Below are 23751 nucleotides of genomic sequence, written 5' to 3'. Positions count from 1 at the left end.
TGGGGTGGTGGTTTCTATTATAGCCAGATTGTTTTCCTATGTAAGATAAGATATCTTATATTTATTTAAAGGAGGATTATATATATATATATTTTTTTTTTTTTTTAAAGTTAAACCATGAAATTAAACACAGACATATGACTGCACAGTCAAATGGTTTTGAGAGTAGATGCTCACTGTTCTGAAGGCAATCAATATATTCTCAGCATGCCAGCAAGCCATCCACGAGACATTTTGCTATGTCTGACATTTCTTAAAGGTTGTGCTCTTCTCTAGCAATAGCAACCTGAAATAACATACTTAAATTCTGAAGAAATAAAACATTCTCACCCTTTGTTATAAGCTTCTTCCTCAATCCGGGCCTTGAATTCTGGGTTGATTTCTTCTTGGCAGCCCTGCACCGAACGAAGGGCTTCATTTTCAGGATCTCCGTTGGTCTTCCCACTTCCAAGTAAAGTTAAGTTTGGGGACACTTTTTAATTTCTGGGACTCATCATGAGTTATGCAGTTAGAAGCCACTGTGACCCATTTGTAAAAATGATTGCCTCATCAGGTTAGGTACAGATTTCTATTTCAGGAACTTTTCTGCGCTTATATACACCAATAACACTCGTTTCAAAATCTGCCTCTGGTGGAGAAATATGGTAAGATCTTTGGGCTAACTACATTCAGCTGCTATTTGATCTCTAGCTCCAACCTACTCAGTTTACTGGATAAAAGTCATTATCAGTAAGAAACAATGTTTGTTCAAAAATATTATGATGATCGTTTCTGAAGCAAGAATATAGTTTCACATTGAGAGTTTCTGGAAAGGAGCTTTAGCTTCCCCAAAAGCACTTCCTTTAAAAATGCATTTCTTTAAATTGTTTGTTTGAAAAAGAATTCTCCATTAGCTGTGCTGCAGCCCAGGCAGCCTTGGTCATTCAGTGGGTGCCAGCAGAGTTGGCAGGATTAGGGTTGGCAGTATTGAGAGAGGAAGGGGCTCTTGGAATCACTGAGGGGGAAGCGTGGCCTGCATCCTTGGGCCTTTTAGCCTGACACTATGTGAACTAATTTTGGGGTGCTCTGTCGGAGTGAGGAACACGGGCCTCCTGGCCCGAACTTACATACCACTCAGCAGGGGAGAAACTCTGGTTGCTGGCCCAGACATTTTTTTTTCTTTAAATCTGTGGGTGCTTATTTGGGAGTAGCCTAGTGGTTAGAGCAGTGGGCTATGAACCAGGAGACCAGGGTTCGAGTCCTTGTGACCTTGGGCAAGTCTCAGGTACAAACTTAGACTGTAAGCCCTCTGGGGATGGGGATAGGGAAAATACTTACAATACCTGAATGTAACTGATGTGTATATAAATAAATACAAAAATAAACATATACTCTGAATATAGCTACATAAGCTTAAAGTTATCCGGGAGCATATTCCCAAATAACTTCAGACCTGCTCATGGCCATGTTTAGAGATGGCTATAGCTATACTCCAAATATTTGGCTAACAACTCTGCCCAGAATGCCCTTGAAACGCCCCTACATTACCCAGCTAAATTGTACCCGATATTCAAACATTGGCATTAACTGGATAATGCAAAAGTTAACTTGAAAGTTATCCGGATAAATGCCTTTGAATATTGGCCCTATATGTGTAGTTCTTCCCTGACCTAACCCCACCCTGGGAATGCAGGTACATGTATGCGGGATGTGGAACTGTGCACATAATTTTGGCCGCATACTGGATAGGCAATTTTCAGACAGCCGGATAAAATGCTTTTTACCTGCGGAACGTGCACATTTTCTATTTTTGTACATATCTCTTTCCTCTCTGTGCAGAAGTATGTGGTGATACACTGCTGCTAATACCATCTTCTGGCAGCAGAAAGGAAGGGGAAAAGTTATGTATAAACATAGGAACCTGATGCATTAAATCAGTTTTCATTTAAAAAATCTATTTAATCTAAAGAATATAGAGTTGTTTGGTTGGACTCAGTACTTAGCATGGCAATTCAGGCAAGCTGTATGAATTTTTTTTCTTGCATGCACTGCTGCTTTGAAAGATTTGAGTGCCTTTGAGCCCTTGGCCAGTGGGACCCTTTTCTTCTTTGCTTTGTTCAACAGTGATGCAAACGTCTCCAATGACAAGGCACACACTGTCAAGTCCATGCATATTTGTCAGCACTCCCGCTACATCAAACAGCATTGCAGTTTGATGTAGCGGGAGTGACACTGGTAAAGGGACAATGGGGGCCTGTGCCCTAAGCATATTTCCCATAGACAAACAATGAGAAGAAACCTTTTAGAGTCTTTGATCCAGTGTGTCTTATCGAAGGTTATTTAGAATAAACTTCTTATGGGTTACTTTTACTTTTCAGCTAAAGCATTAGGGAAGAAATAGCTGCAACTCACAAATTTGTGGGAAATGAGTATCCCTTTCCTTAACTTCCTCCCCCTTTCCCCTTTTTCTGTTCCCCTACCTGCTCCCCTCTTCCCTTTCCACTTCCGCACCCCTGGGCCTGACTCCAGAAAGTCACCAGTAGTCTAATGCTGTCATCACTGAAAGCCTGGGCACGATGGAGCAGGTTTTCAGTCACTCTTGCAATTGTTCCCTGTCCGCACTTGCTTTGCTGTACTGGCGCTGTGCGTAACTTTCCCATCCCTGTGTCTAGCACAGTGTTGGGGCTGAAATCTGCGAACATGCACTGCAGGGCTGCGAGCACTTTCCGCTGGCTGCAGGGGAAACAGCACTGACAGACGGGGAACCTCGTTGAGACCAGTGTTTCCCATCCCTTTCCTGGAGGCACAACCTAACCCGTCTGGTTCTCAGGATATCTGTAATGAATATGCATGAGATCTGCAGACAGTGGAGACTAGTGTATGCAAATCTTTCTTATGCGTATTCTTTGTGGCAATCCTGAAAACTCGCCTGGCCTCCAGGATTGGGAAATACTGGTCAAGGCTATTATATACAGTACACAGATGCTTTTTTTTAGTGTGTTTACAGCTATAGGAGTGAATGGAAAGGCATTTTGCCTCCCCAGAGTTACCCAGGAAACTAAAGGACATCCCTTTGACAACAGAGCTCTAGGACATTGTAGCCAATTTTTTAAATGGGCTGCATGCCCAATCTGGCTGGCTAGATTTAGGATCATTTTCAGCTAGGTTGTACGGTAGACGCTCTGAGTTAACGGCTAAAATTAGTGGCTAAAGCTGAACCTCAGCAACTAGGTCCTCCCCCAATCTCAGTCAGGGAGTGGGGGCTGCCAAGTCTGCCTAAGCCCCTCTATTTCTTTGGAGGACAAGGCAGTTAGTGCTCCCTTCTATTCCCCTCCATACAAGTTTCTGGAACCTCCGCTGATCCTGGGAATGCCCCTGGGCCTGTCCATTTCTAAAGCAGCTACATTTTGCATCTCTTGGGATCCAGTCTGCTAACTCCTTAGCTTGCCAGCTACATCCCCACTGAAAATCAGATCCTGCGTTTTTCAGAAGAGTAGCATAGGCCACATAAAAGTAGCACAGCAGTGCCAGGAAGTCCCACTGGTTCGGAAGATGGCTGGAAAACCCAGAAGAAACAAGCTAAAGTTGTTTTGACTTTCCGTATTTAACTTAGATTTTATACATTGTCCACAAACTTTACTTTCAGAATAAGAAAATTCTTTTGAAAATGATATATTTCTATTTTATCCCTAAAAGATTGCATACTAAAGCAGTTTTCTTCAGATTATTTAAACAAGCTCCTAGTTCAGCCTAATTTGGGTGGCGATGGCTCTAAAAACATACTTATTTTAATTGTTATCTTACATCCTTTCAGCAAGTTACTAATCTTTGGTTCTGTAATGTCAGCAAGTCACTTCCTTAAGAATGAGTCAAGTTTCCTGTGAGAGATAAGTGCATTGGTGTGGACGAGGTCCACCAGTGGCCGCTTCCCCCGGGCTTAAGACGCACGCAATTCCTGAGTCCAGTGCCTCCTGGGTCCCACTGGAAGTAAGAATCAAAATCTGCCAGCACTTTTTTTTCAGGCAGTCTGAAAATCTCTTGATGTTTACTGTTCAGCGTGATGCAGGGTCAGGATCTCTAAGCTCCCATTAATTGTTGCTCTGCCAGCTACCACAGAAGAAGCAAAAAGAGGAAACTTACGTTTCTGGAGATGGTGTAAGTGTGGGCACAGGGGACACGTTTCTCCCAATAGGTGTTTCAGACTGTTCGGCAAAGACATGGAAGAGAAAGTTCTTAATTTCATAGAGGGAGCACGAAGAGCACAACTAAGACAGATGGCATAGTCTTACCCCAGCTTACTTAGCTTTCGGTTTTTATATTCATTTACACGAATAATAGTTTCCCCCAATGAGTGTACGTTCTCTTTTTTGGCCTTTTTGTGCCTTCACTGTTAAACCTTCCTCCCCAGCCAACATGCCCAGTAATTCTAGGGAACCCTTGGCGGCCCAAAGACTGGATGGGCACCTCCAGCACAACTCTTCAGTCAGTGGGAGCTGCCTCAGTACTGACAACCATCTTCTCGCCTTCTCCAGCATGCCCAAGCCCAGCCGACCCTGTCAGGCAGGGGAACCAAACCCAAATCTTCCACGGCCTTTACCCAGAGAACTGGCCCCAAACGGTGTCATTTAAAGAGAGCTAACGTCAACCGAGTAATGTCTTCTTTGAAACAAATGAGCTATATAAATATGTAAAAAGTGATGGACTTTGTTCTGATGAATTATACCATGCGCAGGGCTGGAGGAACCTCTAGGCGAGCTAGGCCTGTGCCTAGCTCACCTAGGCACAGGCCTAGACTTAGGCCTAGACTAGGCACAGGCCTAGACTTAGGGGGCGCCGCTGCCGCTCGCAGCCACTTCAGGCGGCAGAATTTTGAAAGGGCAAAAAGTGCCCCTTCAAAATTCTGCCCAGCCACCGCCTCACCTTGCTTCCCCCCACCCGTCGTGCCACCCTCCCGACACCCCCCTGGTGGTCCAGCGGAGGGCCCGGGAGCGATCTGCCGCTCCTGGGACCTCAGCTGCCACTAACCAAAATGGCGCCGGTGGCCTTCAGCCCCTACCATGTGACAAGGGCTACCGGTGCCATTGGTTGGCACTTGAAACACGGCATGGGGTGGAGGGTGGGACTTGAAACACAGCATACGCTTTGGCCCACACTGGCTTCCAGCAGTGGCTGGAGATCTTGAAATGCTGCATCTGCAGCTCTGGAGCAGCTCTTTAATCAGTCTAAAATTAGGGTAAATATTGGTTTAAACTGATTGTCACCTTTGGAAAAATCTGGGAATTTATGGGGAAAAAATTGGTTTGTACTGAAGGTGGAGTACCCTATCTCTCCAGTATTTGTCACAGGGCCTCCACATGTACTAAACCCATACAGACCATTATGTGGAGTGAGGATATCTAGAGTCCATTGTAAAATCAAACTGCTAAAATGTCTTCAAGTGTTTTTCCTGAATCAGTAATAATTATGAATCTTAGTTTATAACGGATGTTATTGACTACTTACTAGAGACGACAACATAGGTAATGAGGATGTGTTAGATGACTGGCCAGGAATGTTTAGTAAGTTGAATTTGGGAACAACAGCAACACTCACTCTTCTGCGAGGCATATTCTATGAAAAGGACACACATTTTACCATTTAGCATTGCATTACGAAAGGGAATAAAATGAATGCTTGAGATTCTGAAGAGTGCTATCTCACAGAAACCCATTACACAATCAAGTACATTTTAAATGGGCTACATGCATACATTGCGGGGTTTACACGCATGGCCGGGCCTTGCGTGCACCGTGCACATTTTACAACAGGCCCGGCCACTTGCGAAAACCCGGTACGTGCCGAAGTGCCGGGCCTCTCCAAAGGGGCAGGGGTCTGGGAAGGGAGGGAGCAAGGGTGTGGCTGGGGCAGCGCCATTCGATGCTGACCTGGGGGACGCGCACGCCGGCAGCCAGCGGGCACACAGAAGAGCAGTAAGTATCGAAATAAAAAATTTGGGGATAGTTAGGTTTAGGGGATGGGGAGGAGAGGAGAAGAGGGAGGAAGGTTAGGTGGGTGCTAGGGAAGTTCCCTCCCAGTCCACTCCTTAATTGGAGCGGACTGGGAAGGAACTGGGGGAGGCCCAATTGCTTCACCGTGTGTATTTTGCGAAAATCCCCCCCTATGAGTGCCGCCCGCACATGCGCCCACGGCCATCAGATTTTATATTTCATTATTTTATATTTCATTATTGCTTTCCCCATGGTCAATTTTTAATGTTGATACTCACTCCTCAAAAGTGCAAACAAGCAGAAGAGGATTCTATATTGATCACAAAATCTCAATCCAATTTTATTGTTGAAAATGCAATAAACATCTCACTCTACCTTTCCCATTGTAAGAGACATGGATCTGGATGAACGAGATACTCCATCCTCTGTTTTACAAAAATAACATATGACATGAAGAGTTATTTACCGAAAGGATTTGGGAACAGACTATCAGCAATGCCTAAAGATTCACATTTTCCTTTGCATTCCCTACTTAATTGTATATAAGGCCTAAATAATATATTTTTTTAAATCTTGGTGATAGTCTTAATACTATTCAAAAACCAGCTCCATTTAGTCATAGGCTTTCAACATTGTGATAAATATGAGCTATACAAGTGGGCCCACACTGTGTGCTGAAAACAGACTTTTTTGAATCATACTTTAAAACTGAGATTTTCAGTCAATTAAGCATTCTTCAGAAAGGAATTGAGAGCGTTTTAGAGTTCCTATTACCAGATCCACTGTAAGTTCTGCTAGAATTCTGATTAGCCAGTTTCTTAAATTCAGTTAGTTCTGCATGATCTTTCTCATATGTTCTCTTTAAATTCTCCACATACTGCATCATGACCTCTGTTGCTTTGGACATACGTTTTTCCTACAATAAGAGAAAGGACAGAGAGACAAGAGCCAAGGAACAAAATTATGATGCTCTATGACATTTTCATTTATAATACAAGGAAAACTTTGAGTACTGATTATCCATGTTCAATATTCTTTACCATATCAATAATCAATATCTTCTAGCATGTTTTGTTTATTTTAAAAAGGAACTTGCACATCAAACTGTGTGACTGTTACATGGTGTACTTTATTCTTGTTACTGAAAGAATTTTAAATATGTTTATGATTAGAAATGAACCAGTCACAATCCTGTACTATGAACCAAAGCCCTCACCTATCTCCTGTGTTACTTATTTATACCTTAATTTTCCAGAACATTTTAATCCAGTTTTGGATCACAATCCATGATGTGGATGGGGTTTTAGTTTATGATCCACAATCACAATATGTTTCGCCCATCTCTATTGTTTTAATCTTACGAATAATACTTCTAACCTAATAACAACAGATTATTCAGATTACATGGGTGTTAGACTGACTAAAGACATTTGTTCATCTTTTTAAATCCAACTCTGAGGGTTAGACCATAATTTTGCTCTTTGCCCGCTAACTACTGACGGTTTTAACAGTCAAGAATGTTATACATAAAATCTCTATGGGAGACGACTCCGTTAGAGATGGCTTATCATCATGACTATACATATTTTTCCTCTTAATTTTCCCCGGTTTCATTCTTTTGATCATGCCATTTCAATTGATTTTCAACAGCCTGAAGCATAAATTTATGAACTGCCCTCTTACACATTGAGAAAATATTAATATATATATATCCCTTAGCCTCCTTTTTCCCACAGCAGACTTCTCCAGACTTTCTAAACTTTCCTAATTGGGTGGTAATTGCACTTTATGAACTTTGCTGCTGTTCTTTCATCTCTTTCAATATTTCTCTAGTACCGAGACAATCAAAATTCTATTATGTATTCAAGCAGGGGCCTTGCTGCAGCCTCACAGGAAGGTAGTACTTTGCCCTTTTGTTAATCACTTTTTTTGTGCACGCAAGAACTCTTTATGTTTTGCCAGCTGTCAACTGACACTGTATTATCTTATGTTTGCTACTTTACCTAGTTCTGTTATATGTTGCTGTTTCACTAATGGCACAGATATTACAAGTAATACCATATGTGCTAATAAGATATATTTAATTATACATTTAATGTATCGTTTGCATGGGAATTACATTTCTTTTTATGGGTAAAGCTATCAGCACCCGCTTTTTCAGTTATTTTAAGTCTTACAGTAGTAACAACCACCTCCTTTGTCAGTCACTTCCCGTTCTTTAATAACCAGCCGAGTTAAAGTATCTTGGTTTTAGCGCTTCCATTAGGAATATTAAGTGCCAGGAAGAGCCCTCCCTGTCAGATATTATTACTTAATAAAAAAAAGATGAAAAGGAAATAAAAGGTTTCCTTGATATATGCCAAGTAAAATCTGAACTTTCATATTATACACATTTCAAGTGGCATTTTCATATTTAGAATAATATTCTAACCTGGCGAACAGCTCCAACCATTTCAGCTCGACCAGAGAGTCTTGTCGTTAAGCGATGAAGCACAGTAATATCTTCCAGCAATTTCTGGTAAGCCTCTCTGTGTTCACTGGGCTGCCATAAGAGGGCTGAAGACTGTCAACATAAAAGAATCTTAAGTTTTTTAGGTGAAATATAAAAACCACTCATGCCAAGACCACATGAGTCAGTCAAGCTGGTAGGGAGGGATTGATAATGACAGTGGCCAGAGAGCAAGTAAAATAAAAACAGTAAGCGCCAAATTTACTAAGCAAGACTTTTAAAGATGATCTTAATAATGAATGCTTTAAAACAGATTATTTTTTTATTTAAAATACATATTAATTATTTTTTTGAGCATGGGATTTACTGCCAGCCAATAAACCAATCTTCCACTTTCCATTGCAGTCCCACAAACTTCATTAACTCCAAACTACCTAGTGTACATTTTACAGACCATTGTACATCCTGGGGTAGATTTTATAAATGTACGCGCGGGCGTACTTTTGTTCGTGCACCAGGCGCGAAACGAAGTACGCTGGATTTTATAAGATACGCGCATATCTTATAAAATCCAGGGTCGGCGCGCACAAGGGGGTGCACATTTGTGCAACCTGCGCGCGCCGAGCCCAGCGCGCACTGCCTGTTCCCTCCAAGGCCGCTCTGAAATCGGAGCGGCCTCGGAGGGAACTTTCCTTCCGCCTCCCCCTACCTAACCCACCTCCCTGGCCCTATCTAAACCCCCCCCTACCTTTGTTGACAGATTTACGCCTGCGAAAAGCAGGTGTAAATCTGAGCGCGCCAGCGGGCTGCTGGCGCGCCATCACCCGACCCAGGGGCTGGTCCGGAGGCCTCGACCATGCCCCCGGGCCGGCGCCACGCCCCCGGGCCCGCCCCGAAACGCCGCGTCACTCGCGGCACGCCCCTCCATGCAAGCCCCGGGACTTACGCGCGTCCCGGGGCTTGGGGTAGGTTTTCGGGGGGTACACGCGTATCGTACGTGTGTACCCCTTTGAAAATCTACCCCCCTTTCTAATTACTCTTGATAATTCAAGTAGTTTAAAAGATTGTGATTTTATCTTGATAAAATTGAAACCTCATGCAGAAACAGTTGCAGTTAGAAGAAAAAAAAAGGTTATACCAAAGCATGCACCAAACCTCAAACAGATTTTCTATTGCTTCAATTTACTGTTGTACCATGATTGTTAACAAATGCCCACCATACCTGACAATGATAGTAAAATCAGAATGGATGAAATTTGGTAAAATAACTTAGAAAGGAAGCTAATAAATTGTTTTTCTTTATTGTCCCTAAAAAGTAACACTTAACCATACTCCATAATTCATAATTAGATCACAAACTTACAGATTCCCATTGCTTCCTTCTGGAAAAATAGGAGTTTTATTCAGCAATGGAGCCTCCCAGCATGGCTGATAACTTTGCAAATCTTTGCTTAGAATATATACTAGAGATGTGCATTCATTTTAAACAAATTAGTCAATTTCAACGGTTCGGGAGCTCCCAAAAACGAAAGACATTTTTCTGAAATTTTGGAAAAATTCGTTTTTCGTGTTAATGCGCACTAACAGGAACCACGAAAAAAAACCAAACCCAAACCGCGGAAAAACAAAATTACCCGCAGGGGACCCAAACCGAACCACGAAAAGAAAACAAAAAACATATATACATATAGCAGTGCCTTCTTACTGTAATGGCAGCTTTAAAGTTGTCCAGTTCCTTCTCATTGTTCTCCTCAGTCAGATTTCTTTCCCGTTCTGCCTGATGAAGTCTAGATTCCAGGGTATAGCTGTCATTTCTAAAGGCCAAGGAGAGCTGCACAAATACATTCTGTGTAGGAAAATGCATGAAATATTTGCTACTAGGAGTTACTCTACTGTATAGCTTTCTACTCTGCTAAAGCTCTTCAGAAGAAAAAGTAATGCAGAAGATACATTAACAAGCAAAGTAAGTTGATTATTAGAGATGTGAATCGTGTCCTCGATCGTCTTAACGATCGATTTCGGCTGGGAGGGGGAGGGAATCGTATCGTCGCCGTTTGGGTGTTTAGAGTATCGTTAAAATCGTTAAAATCGTGAACTGGCACACTAAAACCCCCTAAAACCCACCCCCGACCCTTTAAATTAAATCCCCCACCCTCCCGAACCCCCCCCCCCCAAATGCCTTAAATGACCTGGGGGTCCAGCGGCACACTAAAACCCCCTAAAACCCACCCTGACCCTTTAAATTAAATCCCCCACCCTCCCGAACCCCCCCCCCAAATGCCTTAAATGACCTGGGGGTCCAGCGGCACACTAAAACCCCCTAAAACCCACCCCCGGCACACTAAAACCCCCTAAAACCCACCCCGACCCTTTAAATTAAATCCCCCACCCCAAATGCCTTAAATTACCTGGGGGTCCGTAGCGGCGGTCCGTAGCTTAAATTACCCCCGGGTCCGTAGCTAAATCGAGGGAAGGGCGAGCGCAGGAAATCCGGCACACTGAATCGTGCTGTCTTCAGCCGGCGCCATTTTGCAAAATGGCCGCCGCAAAATGGCGGCGGCCATAGACCAATACGATTCGGCGCAGGAGGTCGTTCCGGACCACCGCTGGACTTTTGGCAAGTCTTGTGGGGGTCAGGAGGCCCCCCCCAAGCTGGCCAAAAGTTCCTGGGGGTCCAGCGGGGGCCCTGGAGCGATCTCCTGCCGCGAATCGTTTCCGTACGGAAAATGGCGCCGGCAGGAGATCGACTGCAGGAGGTCGTTCAGCGGCCTCGCTGAACGACCTCCTGCAGTCGATCTCCTGCCGGCGCCATTTTCCGTACGGAAACGATTCGCGGCAGGAGATCGCTCCAGGGCCCCCGCTGGACCCCCAGGAACTTTTGGCCAGCTTGGGGGGGGCCTCCTGACCCCCACAAGACTTGCCAAAAGTCCAGCGGGGGTCCGGAACGACCTCCTGCGCCGAATCGTATTGGTCTATGGCCGCCGCCATTTTGCGGCGGCCATTTTGCAAAATGGCGCCGGCTGAAGACACCACGATTCAGTGTGCCGGATTTCCTGCGCTCGCCCTTCCCTCGATTTAGCTACGGACCCGGGGGTAATTTAAGCTACGGACCGCCCCTACGGACCCCCAGGTAATTTAAGGCATTTGGGGTGGGGGATTTAATTTAAAGGGTCGGGGTGGGTTTTAGGGGGTTTTAGTGTGCCGCTGGACCCCCAGGTCATTTAAGGCATTTGGGGGGGGGGTTCGGGAGGGTGGGGGATTTAATTTAAAGGGTCGGGGGTGGGTTTTAGGGGGTTTTAGTGTGCCGGTTTTCCTGCCCTCCCCCTTCCCCCGATTTACGATTTTTTGACGATAAATCGGGGGAATTGGTATTGTATCGTGGCCCTAACGATTTTTGACGATTTAAAATATATCGGACGATATTTTAAATCGTCAAAAAACGATTCACATCCCTATTGATTATACTTCAGCTTCCTTGCCAAGTTAAAAGGACTTGCTCGATCCAGCTTAGACTGAATAGAGCTTCACTGTACTTTAATAATGCCACACACTCTAGATTCCATTGTACTAATGCTGCCTACCACCATGTAAATAATGGTACTTTTGCATTCAATAGAACTGAAAATGGGATTGTGCCTGCACGATAACCAAACCAAAGTACAGATGGGCTTGCTATGGTCGACTGTGAAGGAACAATCATTAATAGTAGTAAATATATGTAGAGGCTCATCATGGAAGGGGAAGGAGCAAAAGACAGCTCTAGAAATTAAACAAATAATGTAGAAACTGAGTGGATGATGCTAGCAGAACAATTCCTACAGTGGTTGAATATGTAAATATAGGTGGGGTATGAAACAATGGTAGAAGAAGAATGTGATCCTGTTTGTCTACTAGTAGATGAGAAATATTATAGTTTCATAGCACTAAAAAAAATATTTTCTATTTTTGATGATAAGGCAGTCTCCCAACATGAGATGGGTATCTCACAGTGTCAGGAACAGCCTTGAAATGGGAGAGAAAGTAACCAGTCAGACAGAGAGGGTGCTGTAAAGAGGACTCCAGAGATAATGCTAATGATAAGAAAAAGAGGACTAGATAAAGATAATGATAAGAAAAAGAGGACTAGATTTGTAATCTGGAGGAACAGAGAATGGAAGGCTTCTGGAGTCATGGTCCTTGGGGGGAGGGGGTCAGGAGGAAAGTACTGACCACAGAGGTACATGTCACGATAGTCAATGGATGAGGCTCATTAAGGATGTAGTAGAATGAGCCAGTTTCCCTTCAGTTGGCCGACTGCTGGGAAAGCGGAGGTAGGCTACTGCTCCAAAAAAAGGAACTGGAAAACCAGCTGCTAAGGAACAGTTGCATGACAAGAGATGGCTGAGAAGAGTGTTTGGTTGCAGCATGGACTGTGTGTCGACCTGTGTTTAAAGCGCCTCAGGGATGTGGAACTGCTGTGGTCTGTGAAGGAACAGATGGTAAAAGGAAAACAAAGAAGCTGTTGCTGAAATGCTTGGCCAAGCTGTTTTGGGCAATCCTGTGGGTGTTTGAAGCTGGCCACAGACCCATGAGGCACTCAGAAGTCATGTAAAACTATCAGGTCTGCTCTTTACATCTCTGGTGATAAATCTAAAGATGCTATTTTTAAGGGGGCTTCACAATCTTTTCTTATGGGGAAATATTTTGAGAACTAAAATAACATGACTCATAGGATCAAAAGCCCCCTTATCTCTTTATAAACATGCATATAAATATGTTTTTATTGCTACTGTGTGCATCTGTCTACTACTAGTCACCGTACTTTTCAGTGCATTAGGGGAAGATACTGAAAAACGTGTACTTTGCAAAAATGAACCACGCTGGCAGAGTTGTATTTGGGAGCCAGTTTGTGTCACAAACCAGTCATGTTACGTCTGATGGATCTAAAAGAAAACGATCTGTGACACTGGACTCTGAAGGATTGACTTTTAGAAAGGTTTATGCTTTGAGTGGAAATGTCTGGCGAAATGGATCTCTAGTTAAATGCATTGTGCCAAAAGGCATTATTGTGCTTGAGTTGATTGATCAATATTTTATGGAATACTACATTTCAAACTAATGTTTCATTTTAGATATGCACTGTAATGCAAAAGGACGTAGAACAGCTTTTCCTGTGCAGTTATGGCCACACCAAGATAGCATGAGCCAGGCTGAAGGAAGCAAGCCTGACCTACACTGATATCAACAAGACAGAAAGTATGTGTCAAATAACCGGATATTCCAAAAAGGGTTCTTCAACATAAAGCCTGTGAACGTGATGGCCAGGGATGAATGTACTGCTTCCCAGAGGTACGCTTGAGAAAAGCTGTAATGCTTACAGAAGGCAGAATAAGAATGCGATCTGTACTTGCACCGCTGCCTTTTAATATATTTATAAATGATCTGGAAGGGCTACAGTGAGTGAGGTGATCACATTACAGATGACATTAAATTATGCAGACTGCATAATTATGCAAGCGGATTGTGATAAATTGCAGGAGGACCTTGGACTGGGCATCCAAATGGCAGATGAAATATAATGTGGACAAGCGCAAGGTGATGCATATAGGGAAAAACAATCGTTGCTGTAGTTACACGATGTTAGGTTCCATATTAGGAGCTACCACCCAGGAAAAAGTTCTGGGTGTCATAGTGGATAACACATTGAAATCATTGGCTCGGTGTGCTGCAGCAGTCAAAAAAGCAAACAGAATGCTAGGAATTATTAGGAAGGGAATGGCAAATAAAACGATGGATGTCTTAATGCCTCTGTATCGCTCCATGGTGAGACCACACCTTGAACACTGTGCATAATTCAAGTCACTGCATCTCAAAAAAGATATAGCTGCACTGGAGAAAGTACAGAGAAAGGCAACCAAAATGATAAAGGGCAAGGAACAGCTCCTCTATGAGGAAAGTCTAAAGAGGTTAGGGCTATTCAGATTGGAGAAGAGATGGCTGAGGGGGGATATGATAGAGATCTACAAAATCATGAAAGAATTTGAATGGGTAAATGTGAATCTGTTATTTATTCTCTTGGATAATACAAGGACTACAGGGCACTCCATTAAGTTAGCAAGTAGCACAATTAAAACAAATAAGAGAAAATTATTTTTCACTCAATGCAAAGTTAAGCTCTGGAATTCATTGCCAAAGGATGTGGCTAAAGCAGTTAGTATAGCTGGGTTTAAAAAAGGTTTGGAGAAGTTCCTGGAGGAGAAGTCCATAAACTGCTATTAATCAATATGAAAAAGCCACTACTTGTTGCCAGCTTTAGTAGCAAGGGATCTATTTAATGTTTGGGTACTTGCCAGGTACTTGTGACTTGGATTGACCTCTGTTCTTAACAGGATAATGGGGTTGATGGATTCTTGGTCTGACCCAGTATGGCATATCTTATGTTCTTATGAAAACATTTACTTTCATCTTTGTATCACTTACAAAGCATAGCATAAACCTGATAAAGATCTGATTTACAGCAGTTTTCTTTGAGTCTCAAGACTACATTAATTAATTCTAATACCAATCTCAGTGAATCTGAATTAACTCGTTAATAAAACCTATGAGTCTAAGATAAGGGCTTAAGTCCAGAGATTTTACATTATGCCTGCCCTGGAACCGATAACTTCCATTTGCACTGAAAACACAAAAGTTGTGCATCTAAGTCCGAACCCCTCCCTGGAAACGCCTCCCTTCAGTCCAGGTAAACATACACATTATAGGACGTATACGTGTAACCTTACCCACATCTTGGGCAGGCAGTTTTACAACAAGCACTGTTTTACCCACGGAAATGCCTTTGAAAATTACTCTCTGTGGGAGTAGTTTTAGAACAGGCTGCAGGCTATGTGCCCAAGTTGCAGTAAAATTTAAAAGCGAACTTACACACATATAAGTTCACTCTGAAAATTATTCCAACAAAATTATGCACTCACCTGCTATTTCATGCACACAGTTTTGGCAAGAGAATTTATGTGCATGGGGGTAATTTTCAAAAAGATTTACACGTGTAAATGTAATATACATATGCCAATTGTTTTGAAAAAGCTGAGTTTTGCTGACAAAATTATATGGAAGTGAGTTTGCCCCAAAATGTACAAATCCATTTTTTTTTAAATACTAGAAATAGGTGCAAAGGCATACACATGCCATACATTAAGCATTTCTGCTTCTTGGCATCTGAACAGGTTATTCTGTAATCATAGTACCCCTCAAATAAAATCACCGTTTGGTGGAAACCACTGGTCTACCATATATTACTGTACTACATACCACCGTTTCCACATGCAGTCAGCAGCCAGGAGTAAGAGAATGAGGAAGCATATATGCCAGCAGTGTGTATTGTGAGGTATAGCTGAAAAGCAGACTCACCTCCACTTCTTTTTCACTTAGCGGGGCTGCACTGTAATTCAAAACATTAATTTTAGTCAATTTCTGTTTTATTTAGAAAAATGTAGTTCAGTAGAGGATTATTTATCTGGTGATCTATTGAAAAATTCAATATCCATAAAAAAATTGTAATCTTGGGCCGTTATCTATTATCTGAACAAATCTTGATTATCCAAATGTTGGTTTGGCATCATATATTTGTTATCTGAAAAATCCCCATTATTCTATTCTTTTATCAGAAAACTTCTATTATCTGGAAAAAAAAATCCATTAACCAGAATGGCCTCAGTCCTAATCATTCGAGATAAGCACTGCTCTACTGTAATCTGGCTGAAACAGCAAGGGTATCACACAATCTTCAATGAGTTCACTTTGGTGCTGTACAAGAAATGCTGAATTTGGAAGCTATCTCAGGAGCCATGTCTAAAAGGCCCCTAGAGAAAATGTTTTATCTGGTTTCTGAGACCAAAACACTTGATAGTATTTGTTATCAACCCCTACTGGTCAGTCTACAGAGGAAGCCTAATAATACTCTCATGGGTATATGATGCTAATTAAGAACTGCAGTGTGGTGAAACAAGAGGCAAAGAGAAGGCAGGAAATAGGAAACTGGCAGCACCCTCCCAGCAATTATCAAACAAAAATATACTGTACAGTACGTGTCTCATTATTAAGCAGATCAAATTTAACTTTTCATTTAATTCCAATTAATCTATAATGAATTGCCAAGGTCTAGTAGCCATATTGGTCCTGGGGAAAACTGAATTTTTTTCTAGGTTGTGATATTGACTTTCCCAGTTACAAAGAAGGAGTCTGCTGGGTGCTAACAAATGTGATCAACAGATTGATTCCAGAATAATTACTAAAGCACAAATAATTAAATATGGAGGAAAAACTAGAGATGCCATATATCTAGGTAACACATGCTTTGGATAACACAGGCAGAAGCACCATCATTAGTTAAAAAACCTCCTCAGTTTATATTTTTTTTCTTCTTTTTATCCTTATTTATATTCAAAAATAAGATATACTTTTACAAAACTTGTCTTTGAATGTAACACTTCTTCAAAGTGTCCTATCCAAATGTTCTGCCAATTGCTACTGGTAATGTTCAAAAGATAATGTATATGTTCACAAAACTTGTCTTTGAATGTTATACTCCACTTTGAAGAAGTGTTACATTCAAAGACAAGTTTTATGAAAGTATATCTTATTTTTGAATATTACCATTAGCGACTTATAAAGCTGCTACTACCACTACTACTTAACATTTCTATAATGCAATATGACATATGCAAATCTGTACAAACATACAAAAAGATAGGCCCTTCTCAATAGAGCTGACAATCTAATAAGACAAACATACAGGACAAGAGACTCGGTTAAAAGAAAAGAAAGTTAGTTAACAAGACTAAAAGCAGACAATCAGGAATAAGATTTAAAAGCGGTTTAAAATGTGATTTAAACATGGCAAGAAGGGAGCATGACGCACCAGCTCAGGAAGACTATTCCAAGCACACAGCGCAGCCAGGTGGAAAGCACGGAGTCTGGAATTGGCAGTAATGGAGAAGGGCATGGATAGAAGCGACTTATCCGACGAGCGGCGTGCATGAGGAGGAATGTAGAGAGAGATAAGAGAGGAGAGGTAGTGAGGTGCTGCAGAGTGAAGGCATTTGTAGGTGAGAAGGAGGAGCTTGAACTGTATGCGGGAGTACCCCTGTGGTACTCCTGTTTGAAGGTTAATCTTTTCTGACAACAAATCAAAGACATGATGTCAGAAAAGATTAACCTTCAAACAGGAGTACCACAGGGGTCAGCCCTATCGGCCACACTCTTCAACATATATCTCTTACCATTATGTCACCTACTGGTTGGTCTGGGAATCACACACTATATTTATGCAGACGATATCCAATTAATACTACCCATTGACGACACAATTGAAAAAACACTAAAAACAGCAAACATGTATCTAGATATCATCAAACAACTTCTAAACCAAATGGACCTAGTAATTAATATTGAGAAAACAGACTTTATACATTTAGAACGAAAAAAGACGGAGATCATTCAGAACCCAATTATACTCAACAACAACCAAAAAATTGAGTTAGCAGACAAAGTAAGGAACCTTGGAGTAATAATTGACATGGAACTAAGCTTAAAACAACATATATTTCTAAAAGTAAAGGAAGGCTATGCTAAACTCATGGTGCTTAGAAGACTTAAACCACTTCTAACAACTGCCAACTTTCGATCAGTACTGCAAGCGTTGATCTTTGCAAGCACTGATTACTGTAACGCACTCCTACTAGGGCTACCATACACTTCACTAAGACCAGTTCAAATATTACAGAACACAGCTTCCAGAATCTTGACCAGCAAACGGAAAAGAGATCACATCACAGAAACACTGAAGGAATTACACTGGCTACCCATTGAACAAAGAATTCAGTACAAAACACTCTGCACCATACATAAATTAATACATAATGAAAATGCAGAATGGCTGAACACAGCCCTTCGTGTACACGTCCCAAACAGAAACCTGAGATCAGCCAACAAAGCACTTCTTACTATCCCATCAATCAAAACAGCAAGACTAACACAAGTGAGAGAAAGAGCACTATCCCTAGCAGGACCCATACTATGGAACACCATGACCTTGGAGTTAAGATTACAAAGTAACAACAAAACCTTCAAAAAAATTTTTAAAACCTGGCTCTTTAAAGTAGCCTATCAAAAAGAGAAAGGAGAATAGCACCCAGGGAAATGCAGGTACAAACAAAACAATGGAACAACAAACACATAACCAAAATCAATATGTGTATTTTATTTGTGATCCAGTTCAAGTTTCATTTGTAGTTCATCAATAAAGGTTAAAAGTACAATGAGAAAGCGAATCTCATATCCTAATCTGATATAATGAGAAATGGACATGACTCATTACACTCACCAATTAATATTATTTATAAACTATGTTACTGATCCTTAATGGCACCTGTTTAACTTAAAATACCATAGCATAATTTTTATGTGCCTTAATGTAAACCGTTGTGACGGTATCCACTGAACGACGGTATAGAAAAGTGTTAAAATAAATAAATAACTAGATAGGGAGCCAATGCAGTGACTTCAGAAGAGGAATTATGTGAGCATAGCGATTTTGGAAAAAGATAAGTCACACAGCTGAATTTAGGACAGATTGCAGAGAAGAGAGATGGCTTGCAAGGAGGCCTGTGAGGAGCAGGTTGCAATAATCTAAGTGGGAGGAGATGAGAGAGTAGATAAGGGTTCCGGTAGTGTGTTCAGAAAGGAAAGGACAGATTTTGGCAATGTTATAAAGAAAGAAATGATATGTTTTAGCAGTGTTTTGGATATGTGTAGAGAAGGAGAAAGAGGAGTCAAAGAGGACTCCAAGGTTATGAGCTGATGGGACAGGGATGACAACCATGTTATCTACAGAAACAGAGAAAGGAGGAAGAGGGGAGGAGGGCTTGGGGGAAAGATAAGGAGCTCCATCTTGGCCATGTTGTATTTAAGGTGGTGATGGGACATCCAGGCAGCAATGTCAGACAGGCAGGCCAAGATCCAGGATTGGATTTCAGGTGAAATTTCTGGTGTACATAGGTAGATCTTGAGAGTCATCAGCATAAAAATGGTATTGAAAGCCATGAGAGGAAATCAGAGCACCAAGGGAATTAGTATATAATGAGAAGAGAAGAGGGTCCAGGACGGAGCCCTGAGGCACACCAATTGCTAGTGAAATGGGAGTAGAGGAGGAATCACCAGAGGAAACGCTAAAAGTACGATGGGAGAGGTAAGAAGAGAACCAAGACTGGACACTCCTGAAATCCAAGTGAGGACAGAGTATCAAAGAGTAGGTGGTGATCAACAGTTTCAAAAGCAGCAGATAGATCAAGGAGAATAAAGACCTTTGGCTTTAGCCATAAACAAGTCATTGGAAATTTTGGCAAGGGCTGTTTCAGTTGAATGTAGAGGGCGAAAACCAGACTGGAATGGATCAAGAACTGCTTGAGATGTAGGAAAGTCAAGACAGTAGCAGTGAACAGCATGTTCAAGTAGTTTGGAGGCAAAAGGGAGAAGGGATATGGGATGATAGTTAAGGAGTGGTATGATTACAGCACGTTTGAAGGCAGGAGGAACAGTAACAATGGAGAGTGATAGATTGAGGGTGTGACAGATAGAAGGGAAGACTGCAGTGAAGATGGAGCTGAGGAATCAGGTGGGGACAGGTTCAGAGGAACAAGTAATGAATTTGGAGGAAGAGAGAAGATGAGCAGTTTCCTCCACTGTGACTTCAGGAAAAGAGGAGAGAGTGGCGTAGGCTAGGGGAAAGGTAGAGAAAGAAGTGGGGGAGAGGCATGTAAAGGTGAAATAGTTGAGAACAAGACTAATTTTGTGAATCTTGTCATGTAGGTAGTCAGCCATAGTCTGAACAGAGAGAGAAGTGAGGAGGGAGGCAAGGGAAGTTTGAGGAGGGAATTGAGAGTGGCAAAGGGATGGCGAGGGTCGGATGTAAGAGAGTTTGTCAGATGGACATAGTAGTCTTGTTTGGCAAGTGCAATAGCATACTAAAAAGTGGTCAGTGTGAATTTTAAGTGTATCAAGTCTGCATGGGCACGAGATTTTAGCCAGAGACATTCTGCAGAGTGGGCGCAGGAACGTAGGTAGTGAATCGTAGGGTTGAGCCAAGGCTAGGGTTTAGTGCGCCTTACAGGATGGGTAAAATAAACAGTAAGAGGAAGGACAAAAGTGTCTAAGACTGAAGAGAGTATAGTGTCATAAGAAGAAACTTCAACAGATTCACAAAAGATTCACCCAAAGTTGTGGAGGAAAGGAGAGATGAAACAGCAGTGGAAAAGATGCAAGGCTCATCAGCTTGGAGATTCCTAAAGGTGTAAGTGGTGACTGGACAAGTCTGTGGGGGAGGGTGGTTTAATATGAAAATGATCAGGTGATGTCTGAGATCAGAAGAACTGAGGTGGCGAAGCCTGAGAGATAGCAGTTGGAAACAAAGACTAGGTCATGGCAATGGCCATGCTGGTGAGTAGAGGTGGTAGAGCAGAGTCGGAGATAAAATGAAGGCGTTAAAGAAAGGAGTTTTGAGGCATAAGAGCTAGAGGGAGTCATCAACATGGAAGTTAAAGTCACTAAGGATAGGGGAAGGGAAAGATGGGCCAATGAAGAAGGAAAGCCTGAAATCAAAGTCAGTGAGAAAGGAGGAGGGAGATTTATCAGAGGCTTAATAGATGACAACTACCCATAGAGGTAGTTGAGAGAATAAGCGGATGGAATTGGCTTCAAAGGAAGAAAAAGAGTGGGACAGAGATGGGAGAAGAGGTTGAAATCTGCAGGAGAGGGAGAGCAGCAGTCCAACACCACCACCACGGCCAATTTACTAGGGATTAAATGCATCTAAATAATGTGAGTAAAATCTATTCATGTGTCCCTTCAAATTTCAAAGTACAAATACACGGGTATATCATTTGCACACACTTATCTGGCTAAATTCTGATTTATTTGGCTAAGTTGCGCCTTAACTGCTACCTAGATGGACAATTGTGAATGTAATCCAGACAAATAATGCAGTAGTAAATTGTGCGCTCATATACAAGTGCAAATGGGCGCACATGAGCTGTTTTTTAATGTTATCCTCCCTCTTTCTAGCTGTATGTAACCGATTATTTACCTTTTTATCTACCCATCCATGCCTCTGCTGATTAATTTTTAGAGTTACTTCCCCATTACTTTACTGCACCTGCCTTGGATACTATCCCTTCTCGTGCTGTCTCAGACTGGTTGTCTCCTAAGATATTCCTGGACACCTCACTGGGAGGAGTTTCTTTTCTTCATGCCTTATATGGAATAAGTTTGAGCACCTCTGAATTTAAGGGAAATAATCACCCAGGTTACAGGTCCCTTACTGTCATATATTGCTCAGTACTTAGCTACATTTGCTATGGGTAGTCTGTCTCCAATCTGCAACACTAACAGCCTGTGATAAGGTACACATCCATTAATATCATACCTTCCAGAGAGAGGTTTGTGCACATGGAGCCTTCGCAGTAGTAAATCTGGAATATTAGGCATAACCGCAGAGCTACCGTTTGCCTCTTCTTCCTCAGTGGATGCAGGAGTGACAGGTGAGGGACCTATGGGAAATGTTACAAGAAAAGCTTTTTGCCAATAATGTCATATTACAACATGCCCTCCTTCTTTAGATACACCTCTCTGTTTACTTTTCTCTCACATATTTGGTTTGATTTGTCTTTAGTCTTTCACTGTTATTCAGGCTCCCCTAAAGAGTCCCTCAGTCACTTTCGCCTCATTTATTTATTTATTTATTTTCACCTATCTTGCTTCCTTATATCTAACTAAGATCAACATAAGGACTTCAAAAGTTCACTGTGACTACCATTTAATTCAATTTGTATAATTGGTTTATTCTCCTGACAATGTTATTTAATGTTGTTTAAATGTTAATTGTTTCATGTAATGCCATTTGGTAAGTTATTGTTCTATGTAAACCGGTTTGATTTGCATCTAATGTAGGAAGATCGGTATATAAAAACAAAAAATAAATAAATAAATATTCCATCCAGTGTGTGCTACATACCAGCCAAGGCAATCTCAAGAGCAGAGTCTTTTAAAGAAATAAGAGAGCTCACTTCTGCCTAATCACACATCATAGCTTCTGCACTGCATTCATTCAGGAAATGTAATTTAACTGTTTAGCTACTCACCACATTAATTACTCATTAGGACTAATTCAGATAAAGTTTCAGTCCCGAATAACAAACATGGAACAAAGGCAATAGCAACAATGCTACAGACGTTCATCTACATCTCTGAATACTTTCTCCTGTTTTCAGTTAATGCTCTCCCTCCCCAAGAATGTCAAAATTATAAGCATTTCTGATAAATGCTCTCTGATCAGTGAGTACTGCCAGCGTACCTCAAAGAAGCTAGCTTATATATCATTATCACTACGTCTCGTACATCATACGGTCCCTACCAGCATGGCTATTATATCATAAGGCAAAACCTGAGGTCTCCATGCTCCACTTCATGCTGCATGACAGTTGCAAGAGGCAATCAGCAAGCCTGCTGAAAGCCCAAGTCAGTGCTGATAAGCCACCACGAAAAGAACTGAGAGAAGACGTATATCCTGTTGCAGTCACCATTCTATTGCAGCATAAAAAACCACTGATCAGTACTGATATAGGCATTCAGCCTACATGCACATGTATATATACAAACACAGAGTGACTATCAAAGGTTTGCTCCATTCAACATGTTTCACATTGTCTTGTGTCAGTGCGTCAGACTTCAATGCATTTAAATGAGTTTTTTTTTCTACTCATCAACACTCCATGCTCCACACTTTTCAGGGCCAAAAATGTTTTACTGGGGGACATAAGCATATATGCTTATCTAGAAAACAAAATTGAAATTCAACAACTGGTTAAGTCTCCATCTCACTTTGGCAGCAATAACAGCTGTGAGTTTGCTGGGACAGGTCCCCACCAACTTTGAACACCTGTATTTGTCAACATTAGACCATTCTTCATTACCAAACTGTTTAAGCTCTCTTAAGTTCTTCGGGGAGCATTCATTGATGGTTGCCAATCTTCAAGTCATATCGCATTGTGACTGGATTGAATGAAGTCTGGGAGCTATTTGATGCACATAGTTTGGGTGAGAGAAGTCTGGGAGCTAACTGAGCATTAATATTTTTGTTCCTTAGCTACATCGGTGGAGATTTGGCTGTGTGCTTTGGCTTGTTGTCAAGCTGAAAGATGAACTTCAGCTGCAAGTTTCAGTTTTCTTGCAGAGGGCAGCAGGTTTTGCTGATGGACTTTTCTGTACTTTTTCTTCATTGTCTTTTCTATCATTACAGCATCC

The 23751-nt window shown here is 41.8% G+C and overlaps 1 protein-coding gene across 6 annotated transcripts in view; it reads right to left on the bottom strand.

Annotated features, from left to right (window-relative positions):
- The window catches only part of MRVI1 (murine retrovirus integration site 1 homolog), a 140109-nt gene that overhangs the window by 6539 nt on the left and 109819 nt on the right, over positions 1–23751 (bottom strand). For all 6 annotated transcript variants that reach the window (XM_029582749.1, XM_029582748.1, XM_029582751.1 and 3 more), the window contains 9 exons: positions 21875–21998; positions 15805–15835; positions 10121–10261; positions 8398–8529; positions 6741–6882; positions 6342–6391; positions 5482–5589; positions 4120–4181; positions 331–444 (listed from right to left, as the gene is read on the bottom strand). In XM_029582749.1, coding sequence (XP_029438609.1) covers positions 331–444; positions 4120–4181; positions 5482–5589; positions 6342–6391; positions 6741–6882; positions 8398–8529; positions 10121–10261; positions 15805–15835; positions 21875–21998 — 904 coding nt within the window. The remainder of the gene's footprint in view (positions 1–330; positions 445–4119; positions 4182–5481; positions 5590–6341; positions 6392–6740; positions 6883–8397; positions 8530–10120; positions 10262–15804; positions 15836–21874; positions 21999–23751) is intronic.

Source organism: Rhinatrema bivittatum, chromosome 17, assembly GCF_901001135.1.
Source record: "Rhinatrema bivittatum chromosome 17, aRhiBiv1.1, whole genome shotgun sequence".
NCBI classification, from domain to species: Eukaryota; Metazoa; Chordata; class Amphibia; order Gymnophiona; family Rhinatrematidae; genus Rhinatrema; species Rhinatrema bivittatum.
The sequence above is the reverse complement of the archived record's forward strand: the minus strand, read 5'-3'. Positions and strand labels throughout refer to the sequence as shown.